General features: G+C 38.2%; 1 protein-coding gene across 16 annotated transcripts in view; it reads right to left on the bottom strand.

Moving 5' to 3' along the window:
* Window positions 1-19,623, bottom strand: part of LOC102225484 (neurexin-3b) — a 391,379-nt gene that overhangs the window by 233,449 nt on the left and 138,307 nt on the right. For all 16 annotated transcript variants that reach the window (XR_002754044.1, XR_002754045.1, XM_023348134.1 and 13 more), the window contains 3 exons: window positions 6,186-6,389; window positions 3,452-3,478; window positions 626-745 (listed from right to left, as the gene is read on the bottom strand). Coding sequence is in view for 14 of the 16 variants with exons in the window: in XM_023348134.1 (XP_023203902.1) it covers window positions 626-745; window positions 3,452-3,478; window positions 6,186-6,389 (351 nt within the window). In the remaining 2 variants the exon portion in view is untranslated. The remainder of the gene's footprint in view (window positions 1-625; window positions 746-3,451; window positions 3,479-6,185; window positions 6,390-19,623) is intronic.

Below are 19,623 nucleotides of genomic sequence, written 5' to 3'. Positions count from 1 at the left end.
GTACGCCGGTGTGAAAGTTTGTTTACTGAATAAGTTTAATGTGGGGAGAAAATGATAAAAAAAAGAACTACAAAAGCTAACAATGGCATGCTATTCTACAGGTGACAATTAAAAGCTAATTTTAGTTTCACTGATTTTACAAAATAAGTCTGGCCTGTACCTTTAACTTAATCATCCCATCGTATTAATTTTTTCCACAACCACTATATATGACAACGTAGTGCACATCTTTTATTTAGGCTGTTGGTTAAGAGTGGCCCTTGACATAAACCCAATTAATTTATTATTTTCTTACAGTTTCTTGTAATTCCCTGGGTGAGAGTATACTGCTGTTGTCTAACTTCCTAAATTGTTCTGTACCAACAACTTTTCACTCCTCTGTATTTTAACACTATTGTAAACCACAACATGCAGTAAGCAAACGAGAAATTTAGAGTTCTGGCATTCCATTGATTTTATTTATGCAATGTTACTTTTCAGTAATAAAGAAAAAAAAATCTATTTAAGAAATGTGTTTCCCAACAGCAAGTGATAAAATTTTACATACTCATGTAATACATATTCAAACAACGGAAACCACACACAGAAGCGTGCATATCAGGCACAGCATGAGAAACGTCAATACCTTCGGCCATGTCGTCGTCCACAATGAGTTTGAAGTTTTTACCGCGGCGGACCACTCGCACCGAGTGCCACTCATTGTCGTTGAGCTTTTGTCCGGCATAAAGAACCTCAGGGCCCTTGCCTGAAGATGAGGGTCAGTTAGTGGAGGGACGGGGAAGGCACAAGCAAAAGCAAAACCAAATCTTTGTTTGTTTAGAAATATGAAGCACAGATCACTCACTAATAGAGCATTCTGGCTTTCAGGGTCTAAGATTTTAATTTTCTTTCCTTCTAATCGCATGAAGTGCTGTTCCTACTTTAGATTTCAACTGTAGGCATAAAACAAAGATTTGGTTTTGTTTTTGACAACAAAGGAAAAATAATATTTGATGTTACTCACACAAACACTCAACTAGAAGAATTCATAAAAACATTTTTTTTGTTGCTTCTATCCTTTATACTAGCATTTTCCAGATACTTGATGTTCACAGAAAGTGCCTTTCATTGTGTGTAGTGATAACTCTCAATGCCACTAGGGGGCAATGCAGCTCCATCTAGTTTCTTACAGAAGCAGCTGTGGCATTTGCCCTCAAATTATTGGATGTGATGCATCAAAATGAAACCAGTTCTTAAATCTTTATAAGGAATGATGGCTAGAGAGACTTCTTCACCAGAATTTAAGACTTTAATTTGCCGTGTGTAATTATGCACTTCATTGTTGTTGTCTGCGGGTTCAAAGTGGTATTTATTATGGACGTGGTACTGAAATAAAACAACTGCTTGCTTCAATCTGCGCCATTAACAATGATCAGAATTTAGAGTTCTAGTGGGAGTTCACACACATGTAATGTCAGACTCATTTGGGAGTTTTAAAGCTGATTAGGAATCAGTCTGTATTCCAGGTTGGAGTGACAATACTAAATGTAGTGTTGGATGGACATAGTGGAATGCACTGTGGATTCTCTTGAATTAGCAAGGGTCAAAGTATACCTGGTATTATTTGGATAAGTGTCCCATAGCTATTAGTAGGGAGGCAACTCACTTTTTGTTAGCATGGTTATAAATTATGTAAGAAACTCATTTAAATTGTTGGATTTCTTGGCATAGACCCAAATTGTAACCCCACTAGTGCTGAGGTTGGAGCCTTTCCAGAACCTTCAACCATATATTTATTGAGTTGAGGTGAAATGTAAGAATTTTAAGGTAGTCCTACTTCACCATTCCACCGTTTTCACAAATATCATTTGTCATAATAAGGTCCGACAGCACTATGCTTGAAAACTGGAAAGGCGTTCTTAGAAAAAGCATTGTTTTGTATTGTAACTAAATACCTCTATCTTTGCTTGCTCTAACAGTTTAAACTATTTTCTATTAGGCATTTGGATTGTCTCTGAGAGTAGCTGCAAACTTTAGTCAACCTTCAAGTTGTTGAAGGTACTTCGTTGTTGGTCAGCACGTTCTTAAATCACATGTCAATGTCCACTTATCAAAGGGTCGGCGTTCTACCAGTTTTAGATGAGTCTGTGAACCAACAAGGCGAGTTTAAATAGTCCAACTACCTCCTCGGGATGCCTGTAAAGTTTTGCTAATAACCCATCATTTGATTTCGGTGTGTTAAACTAGAGAAAAAACTAAAACATGAAAGGTACCGGCCATTGAAGATGGATTTTGGACGCCTCTAGTACTCTAAGTCTACGGCGACATAAATATGTCTTAACTACATTGACGTTGACAGTGGCTTTCCAGCTGTTTGGAGTTAATGATAGGCTTGAACATTGATGCGGCTTTGTTGTTTTGAATGTTTGAACTAAGGCAGCCCGGTTGGGTCCGACAGTTAAAACGCAGAGGCAATTGGCTGTTTCAACAGGACAATGATCTTGACACTTGGTTTTAGAAAGGCTAAACTAGACAAACATTAATCTTCTAGACCCACCCTGACATCAACTGCACTAAAAATTTGTAAAGTACGTCTGATAGTGAAGTCCATGTGAAAAAGCCAAACAATTTTAAGTAACTCTGTAATTGTGTACGTTATAGCTTATATGTGTATTTTTTTCTTTGTGTGGATTAATAAGAGAAAGGCCATGAGAAATTCAAATGAGTCCACTCAATTCATGGTTTTTCATAATTACTGAAGTTGCATGCTGTGTGATCATTAGGACCCTGAAATGTGAACTACACAAATAAACCATTAAAAGCTCAAAGTAGGTGGCATTCATGTCAATGGTGAGTGGATGTGAAAGTCTGTTTGGGCCTGTAAGTGACTAATTTGTGCACAGTTGCTTTATTATATGCATATACATCCATATAAACAAGCTGTCTCAATGAAAACTCTCCTGAATGCCCTCGCCTCTGTTAATTTTTTCTCTCTGTCATTACAAGGCTGGTGAGGAAGAAGAAAAAAAAAACACTCCAGGTCATAAAACACCATCCGCATCAGCATGTTGATTTAAATACTACAGCATGGATTAACACTATACAAGTACAGGACATTTCACTGAAATATCTGAGTAAATATAAAACCAATATTCCCTATAAAGACAGAGTGCAGATGTTCAGTTAGTTGCTACAGGCATGCAGGAAAAAAACAGAGCTAGCTGCTTGACTTAATTTGAAAATGGGCCATTTAAAATATAGAAAGTATATTAAGCCTGATTTGCATGACTTTGATCTCTGGCTATTCCTCATTTTCCCCTCCACTTTTATCTAAGAAATCCTCTTATTAGCTCCCAATGCCCCCCCCCCAACCCTCTGCATTCACACATTCCTGCCTCCACACCTAGCACACAGACCACAATCAAATATTGACGGAAGGAGAAAAGGCTGCAGAAGAAGAATGTTGACTTACTGGTGTTACAGTTTATCCTGACACAGTCTAGATGGGGAGGGGAGAACAAGTGACAGATGAAATCGCATCCTTCAAGGTTACAGCTGCAGACATCCAAAAGCAAGTAAAGCCACCTTCCGGGGACGGACACATGACGCCAGCGGCCATTTTTCCCCCTCCCATCCCTAGCCAATTTGCAAACTGATCAATATGATTAAAGCAGTAATCTGATGTAGCTCAAGTCAAAGCAATGAATCTGTCCAGAGCCGGCCAAAGATTTTACAAGGCCTTTAGCTGAATTTTTAACGGGGGGCCCATTTTTGATTAGCCTATTAGCCAAAAGTTAAGCAGATCACAGAATAGGTTTTTATTTGTTAGTTTTGATAAATTATTGCTGTGAATAAATTTTAGATAAAAGTTTATCTGATTTTAGGGTTCCACACCATTTTAGTACATTACTGGAGACTTAACTATATCTTACCTTCAGTTACTTTGTAAAATACAAATGTCGTTATTAGAGTTTTTTTTATATGAAATATTTTGTTTTGGTAAACCATACATTTGTTGTTAATAGTTAGTTATACTGTAGTAGTTGTAACTTTTTAAAAGTTAAAGCTACTTTTAGTTGTAAATAAAAGTAAGCTACAACTCTGTTGTAGCCCGTTCAGAAGACCAAACATGAATTTGGATGAATGAGAACAAGGATCAATGTTAGCAAACCTAGCCCAATTTTCCATCGTTGCACAAAAATATTAAAGGTTTCATAAATTTAAAAACTGTGTTTTAAAACAAATAGTCAGCGTTGAATAATTCAGTTCAGGTTTGGATAATTCATAGTCATATACATTTTGGCTTTGTTTTGTCCAAATTAGAAGGGGATTCTAAATCTCTAACATTTATTAAAAATTCTGCCTTTTTGCATTTTCAACAATAGAGAAAAGGTTTCATACCTCTATTCATTCACAGTTTAGCAGGAATATCTGCTGCGTGCAGAACTGACTGCTAAGTAACTTTCCTCCAGAGGCGCACAACAGCTCGTAATTACACATTTTAAGACTTCTTGGGGCCTTTTTAAATGATTATATAACCAGGTGAATGCGACTTGTCCATTGTGAATTATTATTAGTCGATTACATCCCACAACCGTGCAACTACTGAAGAGCTACTTGCTGTATTACTTGGAAAAAAAAGAACACAGGCACAAGATGTTAAGTTTAGAGCTCTTACCTTTATGTGGGTAATAGTTTCAGAAGAAATATATTGTTGTAATATTGCAAGACCTGATGCTATTAGATCTTGTTACATATCTAAATATTATTTTGTTTTAAACAACACACTACAGTCTTTACATCAGGAGGATGGATTAGAAATAAAATCTACCAGGTATCATTAACCTAGTAGCATTAAATTATAAATGTTGACACAACTTCCAATCTAGGACATGTTTGTAGGTCCTATTATAAATAAATCTAGACTTAATTTTCAAAGAATTTTAAAGTATTTTAAACGTTATGTTAAGAAAGCTTTAAATTCAAAAGAAGGTCTTTTTTTGATCTTATAGTTTCCAAGTAGCAGCTTGGCTTGCTTATGATCTGGGCCGGCTCTGACATTACCCAAAATTACTCTACCTCTACTATATCAGATTACTATTTTTGTATAATTATGTACTTTTTTCTTTTTTGTGTGCATTTCAAAATGGTCACAAGCTGTTTTAAGACCACATTGATTTTGCAACCCAGCTTCTGGAGCTCAAAAAGTTTGACTCATTCTCAGTGTCGCTTTAAAAATAAAGTCCTACTTGCTAAAAGCCAGGTCTAATAATCAGAGCAGTGGGTTCGCCAGGACGTGGGCTGAAACCAATGTGACCGTGTTGTGTTCATGTGCCGTCAACCGCAACAGAAAAGTGGGAGCAAACAGCCGCGCGCCACGTAGCACCAACACCCCACTGAGGCCTAAAGACACCCGTGAAAGGCATCTGGTGTTATCTATTGCTACCTTTAGCTAAACTAGCTTAATTACTAACTTATTCAGACTTTTGTTTGTTTTTCATTGTAGCAGCTTATAGGATGAATCAGACTCTTGTTATCCGTTTCCTGGTAGTCACTCCAGGCTAGATGCTATGTCCTGCTGCTGCTGCCATGTGCGGGCGTGCTGGCCGCTGTGGCTTCGGGCTGTTTGCCAGCTGGGCCGCAGGCTCTGGGCCTTTGAAGGGATGAGTGCCATCTTTGAACAAGGCCTAGGAGATGCCAGCTAGGCCAACGGTGGACCTTCTAACATGAGGGAAAAGAAAATAAATAAATAGATGGTGAAAAAGACCACAGGAAATGGAGCGCCAAAATAAAAATGCTAACTGAGCTACTTCTGAATAGACAGCAAAACAACCATCTACATGCTGCTGATTGGACTACTGTGTTCGGGGTGAAATTGTACAAAATAATAAGAAAGATATGAAACTACTTTGACTAAATGATCTATGATGTGTTCAAAAGATGCGCGGCAGAGCATGGCTAACTTTGTTAAGTGTTAGATCAATGCACCTCTTTTTTTTCTTTTTACAAAGACATCAAGGCATCCAGGCAGAAGAACTTACAGTTCAGGCAAGTCGGAAACATTAACATGCAACTACAAGAACGGACTACACATCTGGTTTAGTACATGTTAGATCAGATTAAAAAAAAGAAATAAAAATAAAAAAAGCTTAAAAAAATAGAGCGCGGGCTCCTGCCTGAGCCAGAGGAGACGGTTTATACGATACCTAGGTTGACCGTCAGTTTGACCCTCCCGCTGTCCAGCTCGAGCCGCAGAGTGTCCGCCGACTCGCGGGACGTGGCGGCCATGAGCAGGCCGAAGGCCCGCTGGGACATGAAGCGCAGGGAGACGTCCTCGGCCTCTGTGTGCATGATGTTCGGGATCACCACTTTCATGTACATGCTGCCGTCGTAAGACAAGATGGAAGCCTCTGTGAAGACAAAGAGAGAAAATGTTTTTTTTGGCATTTTAAGTGTTACACTGCAAAAACACAAAATATCACCAAGTACTTTTGGTCTTGTTTTAAGCTCAAATATCTTACACTTGAAATAAAACAAAAACTAACTGACAAGTAACTTTTTAAGCATGGTTTTAGTCATTTCTTAATACTGAAGAAAAACTAGTTATGTGTGAAATAATCTGCCAGAGGAACAAGACATTTTAATTTATAATATGGGAAAAATATGTTATTCCAAGGGCAGATTATTTCAGTCATAACTAGTACTTTTTCACCAATATGAAAGAAAAATTGACTTAAAACCAGCTCCTATTTATTGCTGCAAAGTTACTTGTCAGTTTTGTCTTATTTCAAGGACACAAAGATGTTTGAAGTAGAAACTAGACTAAACACAGATCGCAAAAATTCACATTCTGCAGAATACTTTTACATTTGAAGGCTTTACACAAAAATATAACTTATTTAAGGATTTTTTCAATTATTTGAAATATGTTCTTTCATATATTTGCTTAGGTAAATAACAAATGTTGGAACCTAACATGACATAAGAGCTAATAACACTTTATCATGTATTTTACCTGCATTTTAGCTTCACTAGACCTCAGTTAATTGAATTTTGCATTCTATGGTAGAGGGTCATTCTGACTTCACAGAGTTTATGTTGATAAGATTTGGTCGGTATAAATGTTGGCATACCGGTAAACGCTAACGCCAAGTACCCCAGTGTTAAAGCTGAGATATTTAACTTTTATAACAAAAAATATGCTTTTTTTGCTAAAACTGTCACTATATTGTGACAGTTTACTATGAGACACAATCTGTGAAAAAAATCAGGCTCCTCTACCGTCTTCCAGCATTCCCAGTGCTAACTACAGAAATATACTGCCCCATTAGAAACAACATAACACAGCAAGGAGGACGGTCTTAGCGCCGTCAATCATGCTAATGTATGTGCTGCTCACACTCATCACCTTGCTCTCTGCTATGCTAAAGCTTCTCCCCATAAGCAGAGCCTGCCATGAATGCTAAGGCTAGTTAGCATAGCCAGCGATGACGACGGATAAACAGTTTTTCTAGGATAGTAAGTCGTTCCTCCACCATTAGTACATTGAGTGGCGCATACATGAGATTGATAGACAGCACTGTGATGCTTCTCCTGCCTTGATTTTTTTTTTTTCTGATTATGTCTCATATTATACTGTCACGACATGGTGACAATTTGAGTAAAACATTTTTTTTTTTTTTTTTTTTTAAATAAAGTTGCATACTCCAGATTTGAAGGCCACCTAAAAAAAAGTGTGGGTCACAGGCTTAACTGGGAGTGGGGCACCCAAAAATATTCTGTTCATTGATCCGTCTCCGGTTTGTAAGATCCGACGCAGTTGAAAACAAGAGAGCCTGAGATGCCAATTTGACGGAAGAAAATAGAGCTCTAGCCGTTGTGTTTATGCCCCTGGAACGTCTGCAAACATGCTCAGTGAAGAAAGCAGAAAAGGCTCCACCACTGGAACATGAACGCCTCCGTGTCTCTCATATTTTATTAACAGGAAACACACGAGTGTTCATGCCCTGCATGCCTACGCAGCTGCGTTGCTGAATGACGAGTCTGACGGAGCAGGCTGCAAATCGCCGAGCTACTTTTAGCTGGTGCCTTTCCCCCTTCCCTTTGTGCACTGTATACAATTCACGGAGCATAAGCAAACACACTGCAACGCACACGAAAACATTCACTCCATCATCAAACAATGCACAGAGAGAGATGTCATGGGGTTATGGAGGCTGCAGAGCCAGACTAATTTGTTCTGTTGCTTTAGAGTTCAAACAGAACGAAAGAACCGGAGTGAGAAGGGGGAACGTTTGCAGAGCACTGGAAAGCCTCTCACGGAGGGAGAGACAGATTAAAAAAAAGCACCCAACCGTGAAATACGTGGTTTTGGCACCGAAGCTTTTAAAAGAAAATATATGAACCTTGGTAACACTTTCGAGTGGACCAAAGCCAAGGATGACGATGAGAAATTCCACGAGAAAGGCAGATCTACACGTTAAAAAGAGGAAGTCAATCCAGCTGCTTGATGGAAAAGGATGCCGAAACCTGCAAAAAGTTGGATTTTTCACATGTCAACTTGTAAAATTCATGAAATAAAGTCAAACACTCCGAGCAGCAAACTGCTATTGAGGGTCCACAAAGGTTTGCCTGCGTACGTTTTAGGGCCGTTGTTGGATCCATTCCGTGAACAAGCTGTCTGCTGCGTGAGTACTGTTGCCTAGAGGATAATGAAACCTCGGCTCGCCATTGTTCTACTCGGCTTTAGACTGCGCCGAGTCCTCTTCTTTCCTCAAAGACGTGAAGATTTTAAAAAGCCAGTAAAACATTCAATTGTGCATGAAGAGAAGTCTGTTCGCAGACAACTCTGCTGACTGACGGGGGGATTGATTGATTGATTTGAAAGGCCAGATGAGGTCCCGCATGGTGGGCTAGCGGTCTAACGTTAGGAGAGAGAAAAAAACATGAACAGCAAACTAAAAATGGTTTGAAAAGATTCTCTGATGATGATGTGAGAGAGAAAAGAAAATCTTGATGCAGTTCTCCTATGAGATTTTTCTCTACGCATTTAGAACCTAAATCTAAAATGAAAATTGCTCTCTTGAAATGAAAATTGTAATCATTTCAAACTACTTGGCGAAAAAAACAAAACTAAGCCTCGAGAAGGAGAACATTAGGGAATTTTCACATCTGTAGCTCCTTCACTATAGCTCAAAAAAGCTGAGTTTGTTGTCTTCTAACTTTTTCTAATGATTCTGTCTCCAAGGAAACCAAACCACGCTCTGGCGTTCAGTCTGTTTATAGCGCAGATGTAAATAAAGGAAATGGATTTTATGTTTGAGCTAGTCAGAAAATGTAGTTACGAAAGTAAATAATATATTTCTCAAATTTGTTCCTGGCATAATTTGATGTAGTGAGATGGAGTTATGCTTCATAAACACGACACACGGCCTTCGTTTAACCCCACAACACAACACAAACCTGATGACGGGAAGGCTTTTTTTTTTTATGTGTCCTCTGTTGACACAAAAACTAAATTTATCCTGCAACAGGAAACTCTTTCTCAGTGCCTAAGTCGAGTGAATGACTTTATTTGTATTTTTATTTTCACTCATTTTCAACCACAACATGTGTACCATTAGCCTCAAGAAATTTTGCGGGGAAAATCATGAATTTATAAATGTGGCAGGACAGACGATGCCCTCAGAATATTGCTCAGATGTCTACATCAAGTAAATTAATTACATGGTAGCGTACTTGGTGTAGAAACTGAAAGTGGGACTTTCAGTTTCTTCCTTTCACTGTTGCTAAGTTTTACAAAACCTTAGCACAGCTGACAAATGTAAAGTACTTCACTAATACAACTGTCCAGAGGAAGAAGAGTGCTGATGGGAATGCAACGACGTCACAATACTGCAGATTTTTGGTCTTTTAGCTTACATTTTTGTGTTTTTGTCAGAAGCAGTAGCTGTGATTTCATCAGGCGAATTTCAAGCAAACTTTTAAAATGTTGCAAAAAAAGAGAAAACCAGAAAATGAGTGTTGGGCGTGTTTCCACATCCTAGTTTAGAGCTAACCAACCAGGCCACGCAAGGCGGAATTTCATCAGATGTTGACGCTACGCGTGGCTGAAATAAGATGCAAAGAGTTGAACGTAGTATGGAGCACACATGTCAGAAAAATGGAGAGTTCTCACCTGGAAACTGGAGGTTTGGATTTTGACATTTTCAGAATGTTGCGCCTCAAGTAAGGATGTAAGAATGAGGAAGTTCTCAGTAAGTTAGAATATATTCAGCAAATGTGTTCCGTCTTGTGAATCAACTCTCAGAAATGCTGAAGACCACCTCAAGCGAGTATGAAGCTTGAGGTGGTCTTTGCTGTTTAATCCTTTTCTAATGCAATACTTAAAAATGTGCATAAAAAGAACACTGATGTAAACACAACTAGTGCTTCACTGCTGTGATAAATTACCGGCTCACTGGCATTACATTGGAGAGCTTTTAAATCTCTCTGTAGGATGCCAGTTTGTTATGTCTCCAAACTTCTATTTCTCACATTTCTCTAGACTTCTTCTTCAAAACTAGACAAAATGCTCACATAAATCTTTGTCAAATGAACTCACTCACCCTTAAGTGAATGAACTTCAGGGTGAGTCACTCACCACCTCTCTCCAATCAGTATGTTTTTCATCTTAGGCAGCCATTTGCACCAAAACCTCAGTTTGGCTCTGTGCATAATATTCTTTCCGTGTATTTCTGTTCCTTTTTCCTATGATTATTTTTTATATTCCTCTTTTGTTTTTCTTTCTTTTGTCACAGAAATGAATACAACTTGTCCTGAACTTACAAGGCGACTAATGGTAAATCAGAGAAAGCTGGAACCCCGTGCAAAGACAAACAACACTTCTCTCAGCAGAGCTGGGACTTGAAAGAAGTCGAAGCAGCTAAATCTGCCAAATCTGAGCTAATCACAATGTCACACTGGCAAAGAGAACATGGGAGTGCTGCAGAATGTGAGGGGCTGCTGCTGAGATAAACATCATTCATACAAAGTTGTGAGTTAATAACACGCATCTGCTGACAAAACAGGTGACAGCACTCCGTGGAAAGGCAGACTGGTTGCGTTTAAAGTTGTATGAACACGGCAGCCTCCGTGTTTGCTCCTCCATAATTTGGCATTTCTTAAGAGAGTTATCAGCGGCGCTGAGGATGTCGTTTCAGACGGTAATTAAGCTGCCGCTTGTCATTGAGAGTGTTGGCGTGTGCATGTGCTTTTCAATGAACCCCTCACTACATAATTAGCAGTCCGTTTCAAGGAGAAGATAGAGGAGGAGGAACGCTATTAAGTGATGAGCTTCACAGATATTGTGGGTTTGGATGAGGGAGTGAGCTAGTCGATTTATTTTCAACTTGGGCACACACACACAATCAGCTTTCCTTTGTATTCACTTCTGTTTTATCCAGGCTCCTTTTTACTTTAGCTGCAAATGTGCATGAGTAAACAACTTTCTTCTGCCTCAAGAAGGTGGGAAGCTTTAGTTCATGTTCACTAAACTATTGCACTTTTAAAACAGATGCTGGGGGCAAAATGAGGAGAAAAATGGACCTCAATCTTTATTTATTTTTCTTGAAATTCTTAATTCTCACACCCGTTCACTCAGCTAGATTCCGCTAAATGTCAAATTACTTTCATTTCAACACTAATACTGCAGAGGAATATAAGGTATTTGAATAGGATCGCATGCAATTAGTCAACCTTAAGTAAAATTTCACAATTCCCCCCACCCAAAAAAAATCTCTCTCCAAACTCGGCCCATTTCACATTAGCAAGCGGATCTAACCTGCTGTAGTCTCAACTTCTTACGGGGCAGAAAAAGCTAAAAGACTCTTTGAACGTCTGTCTGTTGGCAGGCAAAGAGATGGACAGTTTTCTTTACTGGACATCAAGTATCTTTAATCTTACATCTCATGCCAAAAAATACCTTTAGAGTGATTATTAATTGGCTGTTTGAGAGGCTTAAAAACCATCAAATGCACCTATCAGCTTTGGACATGATCAGAACACGTTAGGATTGTTTGTAACAGGAGTATGCATTATAATCGCTAATTAAATGGTTAGTGTAACTTTAATTTGATATAAAAACACTTTTGTAGTGTTTCTTCCACCCAATAAGTACAGACTACATAGTGTTTATTGAGGTTTTGAATCGTGATAACCTTGCACTGGCTTTTTCTTTGTGTGCTTTTTGCCACAATTTCTCTTTTTATTCTTTTTTTTAAAGACCTTGTGATTCTTTAACTATGTCCACTGTTTTGAGCGTAGCTTCCAATCCTGCTTTAAAATGTGAAATGTGATGAGCATATTTCAGATCTTTTGTTCCCCAGCAACAAATTGGGAACATTTAAAATGCACACACAAGTTTGAATTAATATTTTGGTAATGTAACACCTTACTCATAGTTGTCAGTAGAACAGAAAAAAGTGAAAATGGATAAATATGTAATTTTTACTTGCTAATTTTTGTATCTTTATCATCTTTACAGAGCAAAGAATGGTTTCATAGATAATCAGTTTTCTGAGTCTTGAGTGTCAAAATGACAAAATTCATAAGAGAAGCAAGTCATGGACGGATGTTTCTGAACAGCCCCTGGAGTAGCCAATGCCACTAAAAGATGAATTGTTCCAAACAAAGTGGCAATGTGCTCCCTGAAGGGTTTAAAACTTGTAATTAATGAGAGTCCGTGGTGACTGATGAGAGGTAAACTCTCCGTTTAAAGTGGCTCACGTAATTTGCAAGCTAGTACAATAATGTTCACCTGCGGTGTAAACGTAAATGTCTCCAAAAGTTTTTGGCAAACTTTTTCCCTATTGAGTGTGTTGCAGGGTGAGAGGTCTTAGACAGTAAAAAATGGTGGTGCTTTGTTATTACACTGGCAGTGTTTCGGGGTCTCGAACTCCTGTTTTTTTTTGTTGTTATTTTTAGGACGTTGCTGTTGTTTTGTTGGTCTTTTGTCTTTATGTTTTAACTTGTCCTGTACATTGTCCTCGAGTGTTTTGAAAGGAGCTTTAAATATAATTATTAATAATACTAAGGAGGAAAAAAATTGTGTACTCCTTTAAAACAACATCCCATCTTCTGCATCTTGTTTTTACCGCATGCAGCCTCAGATATGGAGACTTGATGAATTGATTACTGCAATAGTTTCTTCAAAGATCTGCCTTTAAAAAAATCAATCAGACAGCTACTCATGTTCTCACCAAAACCAGGAAAATAGAGCAATTCACTCCAGTTCTAAGGTCTTTACACTGGTTCCCCGTAGCTCAGAGAATAGACTTTTAAAAACTTGTGTTAGTTTCACTAAATGGTTTAGTATCAACCTTCCAGACCACTCAGACCTTCTGGTTCAAGTCTACTCTGAATCTCCAGAACCAAAACCAAACATGGAGAAGCAGCATTCAGTAATATGAAACAAACTTTTAGAAAACTGCAGAACATCCGAAACACTCATGGCCTTCAAATCTACTCTAAAATCCAACCTGTTTGAGTTGCCTTGAGCATTAAGTGGAACACCTGATTAATGTGCTTGATGTATATTTGATGATTATTCTTGATTATTTTGATTGTGAAATTTGACTAAATGTATTGTTTGCTTCTTGTTTCATAAATGGTTACTGTATTATGTTTAGATAATGTAAAGCAATTTGAACTGTCCTGTTGATGAAATGTGCTAAGCAGCAAAAACAAAAACTCTTACAAAATAGTTATTATTTTTCCATTGTTAAATAATGTGCCAATAGAACTAGTTACTTTTTCATCAAACTTAAGGAATTTACTTAAAACAAGCTTCTATCTTACTGAAAGGTTGCTTGTAAGTTAGTTTTGCCTTATTTAAAGTGTAAAATTATACACTTTGTCTATACACAAGAAACTGGACCAAAGAATACTTGGTAAGATTTTGTGTTTTTGCAGTGTATACAACTAAACATGACTTAATAGCACATCGCCAGTACTTAGGGTGTTAAAATTATTACTGTTATATGGAAAAGCAGCTTTCCTTGCAACTTCCACATGCTCCTCCTGACAGTAAAACTAATGCTAACCAAAAACATCTTGACCTCACGCCACGTTATGGGTCACCATTAGCAGGCAGCAAAAGCAAAACCAGCTAGCTGCTTTTCACTGAAATTAACAAAAGGTGAAAATAAAGAGGTAAAAATAAATAACAATTGAAGAGAAATCAACTGGATCTGAATAAGCAGAGGCTGTAGGATAATTCACAGCTATGTCAAGGTGAACCATTATATGAACTAACAATGCAATGCACATTTATGCAAGCTTAAATTGGATTTCTAATTTGAAACTGTTTAATCCATATAAATTATATAAAGAACTAGAGTAAAGAACATTCTCTCGTCATTTTTCTTTTCCTTTCTCTGGGAATCTTTCTGTGTTCTGCTGGGAAAAGTTTAGAAATTTGTTGATTTCTCACATGGCCAAACATGCTAAAAGCTTGATTTCCTCCACTTTCTCCTTTCATAAAAAGGGAAATTTAGGTAAGAAACAAAGGACAAAAAGCAAAAGATGAATTGTTGGATGCTGCACATTCTGCGCAATGTGTCACAACGAGAGCCTGGCTTTATGTAACCAGGCCGGCACGCTTTCTCTGCACACATTTAATTACAAATGGGGATTAGGGAGTAACAGCGTGGCGTTCCAAATGGTGGAGAAGAAAAGAAGAAGAAAAAAAACAAACACCTAAATGAACAGATCGTTCAGGAAGATCCGGCGCTCTCCTGGGTAAACACTGTAAAACAAGTTCATGTCTCCGGTATATTTAGCAGCAAAGACTTTGTACTTCGTTCTCCTGCTCCCAGCCGCCGCCTCGTTCTTTTTCTGTTTCATTTGTTTTTATTGTACTAAATGAATTTGTACAGTGCTGCGTCAGGCACCACTGAACTGGCGTTGCGTTTCAGCACAACTCAGCACAAGTTTAGAACCGGAGGCAGGACGCTTTCATCTTTATTGGCAGGTAACAAAAAAAGAAAACGAGGACCGGGCTCCATTGCCGCTCTATGCTTTGAAGGCAAATCGCCACAGCTGCAAACGAAGAGCATTAAAATTCCATCTACATTCCCAACCTCCGTAAACACTTTTCAGGAAATTGAAAATAGACAGTTGTAATTATCATAAATCTATTTTTGAGAAAAGAAAAAAAAATCTGTTCTGCCTCATCTCCAAAGCACATGAAACGGTCGATAACGCGGAAGATACCGAACCAATTACTGCGCACGATTCCAAAGGCATTTAACCTTCAGAAGGAGATAAGAGTTTAAAGACAAAGCCGAAATGAGGAGACTGAATAGACAGACATTGTTGGGACTGAAAAAGGATTCTGAATCTGCTGTCTCAGGCATTTTGAAGCTCCGGCTCAAAACAAGCACACTTTGTCTCCAAATTTAAAAAAAAAAAAAAGAAAGAAGAAAAAGAGCATCGCTGCCCTGATTCTGAAACAGCAAAACAGCTTAAACAGAAGCACGCAATGTCTGCAGTAATGTTTAATGTATTTGTGTTGGACTACAGCTTCTGTTGGAAGTTTATGTAATAAAAACACTTTTTTCTCCCCACTGTTCATTGGATTAAATGTACAACTATGAATTTATCAGACTAATTACGTAGTCATAATAGGGCCATGGCTTAATAATACCCAACAGTTTAGCAACTGTTCTTATTAGACATCTTTATCTCAGGCATTTAAGCAGTGCAGGTGGTCAGGTTTAGCATTTCAGCAGAGTTTGAGGGATTGGTTGGGAGCAGAAGTTTCCTTTGTGGCTGGCTCCCTCTAACTTCCTCTAGATGTTGAACTTAAAGCTAATGTTGGACATTAAGAAATTGAGATTGTTTTCTAAATGTGGTTTAGAAAACACAGTCAGGAGTAAAGAAACATGTAGACCAAACTTAGATATTCATAAAATGTCCAGTGTTTGGAAGTTTCTACCTCCCAACAGGACAATGATCACCAAACTGTGATTCAATTCTCTTGCCCTGATCCAATTAACTATTTTAGCTACATCAGCAACATGGCTAATTTTTAGCAATGACTTTTACAGCATCTTCTGATGAATAATGCAATGCAAAACATAGTGCCTTTCACTGGCTGAGTGGCTCCTCATCTCTAAGTCTTTTCTTAATCCAAGGACAAAGAAAAGTAACTGATCTTCATCAACAACACAAATCGTAACCAAGGAAAATGAGTTAAAACTGTCCAATTCTTGCAGCTGAATTTCTCTATGATCTCTTCGAATCGCCTCGAGAGAGAGACATTTTAAAATGTGTCGTTTTTCTCAAGGGTAAATCCAACAAAAAGTCTTTGATAAACTCCCCATCAGAAAATGGCTTACCATATCTTGCAATTTTGTGGGATACAACAGAGCTGGTCTTGACTGCTCTATTCCTGGAAGAATGGAGCTTTCTAGAAACAATCCTTGTTTTCTCAGTTTAGCTAGCAAGTCTGCTAATGCTCGTCCCCACGCTCCAAACGTCAGATTATTGTTTGTCTCTCCGTGTTTATTCTCATAATGCCGGTTGAAACTGTCCTCCATCCAATCGATTAAAATGATTAGAAATCCATGTCTTGTTAAAAACTCTGCATTCTGCAAAAAATTTAACTTTTTTAATGTTACCCGGCATATTTAAGTGCCAAGAGATAATTTCTGAAAAGTGTTCAGCACCTTTACTTTAGCACATAAAAGCACAAGTGACGTTAAGACAGTAATAGTATCTAGATGTATTTAGGCCAGTCACAAAAATCAATAAATCGCATAATAAATTAAAACAGACTCAATTTCCATTGGCATGATTTTTTTGTTTATCTTTTTTTTTTATTTCTCTATTAAAATCTGGATGTTAAAAGTTAGTTTGGTGCTTTGGTCTCAACTAGCCATTTGTAAGGACACTTTTGTTTGCAAAGATTTCAGCTTTGTTTTATTTATTTTAGATATTTAAAATGTCTTCCAGTTCCAGTGTTAAATGTTCATTAGAATTTAAAGTTTGCTGATCTTTTGGAATGTGTTCTTGCACTATTATTTTGCCATTACCGTTATATTACTTAAAAATGGTCTCAAAATGACAATATTATCGTTTATCGCAATAGCTTCTGGGTTAAAACTGTTCAATCATCCAGCAAAATTTGTCATCATAAAGGCCTAGCTATATCATTGTATTTTGTGCACCTATGTTAAATTAGTGGGATTTACACGTTTAGTACAAACCCACACGAGCCGATCAAAGGTCGCCAGCCCAGGTCTGCTTTAGAGGGTCAACACTTTCAATCTTCTTATACTCTGTGCAGAGATGTCTATTAAAACGAATCAATGTTTTGTGTCTTTGTGTTTTCCAACACATACATGAGGGAAAACAAAGAGGAAGGAATCAGAAGTTTGCTCTTGTGGCTTTCAAAAGCTCAGAGTGTGGTACAGACTTCAAGCAGAGCGTTGGAGTTCCTCGGAACGTTCGTTCCAAACTTAGTCAAGCGGTTCGCGGTATCACAGCGACTGCTGTCACCTTGTAAGATGCATGGACATGAAAGCATATTATTTATTTCTCTGTACCTGGATGTTGCAACAATGTTCTGCCCCGATGGCCCCCCACACATACACACAGATACACATATGTCAATCCCACCATTTGCTTGTTAGCTACACAGCATAGGAGAAACAAATACATTTCCCGTTGCGACAGGAAGACGGGTGATTTGTCATGAGTAATGTATGAGGTGAATAGATAAAATATGAAGTGTCAGTCCTCACTGCTCACAACAGGTCTGTATTATTATTGACGGTAGGGTGAGTATGATTAAATGATATTAGGGATTAGCAAATGCTTTAAAAGTAACACCTGCTGAGGCACCACTGAGACTTCACACTATTAAACAAATCAATAATACTTATTATAATAATACTATTTCTGGCTATATTTGAGATAATAAAAAGCGTGTGGACAGTTGGACCGCGAGGTTTAATGAAACTGTTGCCAGGATTCTTCAGATCTGCACACAGTCATTTTGCACTTGTTTTGTACAATGCTTATACACACTTTGAATATTGGCTACAACTACAATTCTCAAGTTTAAGACATTTTAAGTTGCTTCCATGAGATAAAGATTTTCTGGGTGTGGACATGTGTCCTGCCTGACTAAAGTTTGGTCAAGTCAACCAACAATGCCTATCACCTCAATGACACTGAAATGTGCAAATCTGCAATCCTGTTGAGAGATGTCTCCAGTCATGTGGCACCAGGAAACTCTCTTATGCTGTTTACATCAACATCATCTGTTTGTTTGCCTGCAACATCCCAAAGACTTTCTCCCAAACATTCAGGAGAAGAGATTGAGTTCCCTTATCCACAGAGGAAACTCTAGTTGCTAAATCCTGCAAGTAACTATTCTTTTATCTCTTTTATACTTGGTCCTTGCTGTTATCTGAAGTATCCATCAGGCAAGGCTCTTTGGGTACAAAAATAAAATAAAATAGTGAGCTGGTCTGTCATCCTTCCTGTTGGCTCATATCAAGAAAGCTAGCAGCTATCATTTCTAGCCAGACATTATAAGACCGCGCTAAATCAGACGAAACCTCTCTTGTTTTAGGTCAGTTAGAATTTCCAAAATTATTCCCATTTGTTGAACACCAGAAAACTTAGCGAGAACATTTATTTTTTAGATTTTGCTTTGTAACTTTCATCAAAGTCACGGGTTTACATAAGTGTCTCTTTAATCAATGAGGGAAAGCCCAGATGATCATAATATCCACTGCATTAAAAGTGTTGAAGTCTAGTCTGGTCACTGTCAAAGTCTCTCTTACCCTGACACCACCATGTAGATGAAGCCAGAAGGTACACCACATAATGGCTGTAAAGTCAGAGTTAAAAAATATGTATGAGAGCTAAATCTTGTTTCACATGGCTCATTGATCAACCATCATTTTCTTTTAGCCTATAACTCTTCCTCTCATCCGTCTCCGCCCTGCCGCTTTACCTCACTTTGTGTCCCGGCCTCGCTCTTTTCTCCTCTTTTCTTTCCGATGCGTCTGCCACGCTCCGTTTTACACCCGTTCCTCCTTGTTGTCTCGTGTACAGCACGTACCAGTTTGCTGGCCTGTTAGCCCAGTTAGTCCTTTAAGTGTCATTTTCCCCGTCCGCTGGGACGAACGTCCCTCGCACAGGTAGTTATTTTCTGTTAAAGGTGAGAAGCAGGGATGGGAGAGGGCGAGAGCATCGCAAAGGCAACAGGGAATTACAGAGTGTCAGATTAATGAACGGATCGGAGACGGGAGACAGCTTTTGGTTTTGGATCTTTTTTTTTTTTGAGAAACAGAAAAGGAACTTATAGACTTAAAAAATGACACTGTCCACCTTCAATGAGACATTTATCTTTTAAAGAATGTTATTCTTAAAATGTACTTTTACAATGATGAATGAGGCTTTTCTAATTTAGTGAATTTGACTGTAAACAACTAGGTAGACCACAACAGTAGAGAAATAGCTTCCGTCTTGAACCTTCATCCATTTTGGGAAAAACAACCTGTTTTTGCTCATGTTGTCCTGTTCTTTAAATTCCCAGTCATTATTAACAGTCTTCACTATGCTAGGGCGTGTGGGTGTGTGTTTCTG

This window comes from Xiphophorus maculatus, chromosome 15 (assembly GCF_002775205.1).
Source record: "Xiphophorus maculatus strain JP 163 A chromosome 15, X_maculatus-5.0-male, whole genome shotgun sequence".
NCBI lineage: Eukaryota > Metazoa > Chordata > Actinopteri > Cyprinodontiformes > Poeciliidae > Xiphophorus > Xiphophorus maculatus.
Note: the sequence above shows the minus strand (reverse complement) of the source record. Positions and strands in the feature narration are given on the sequence as shown.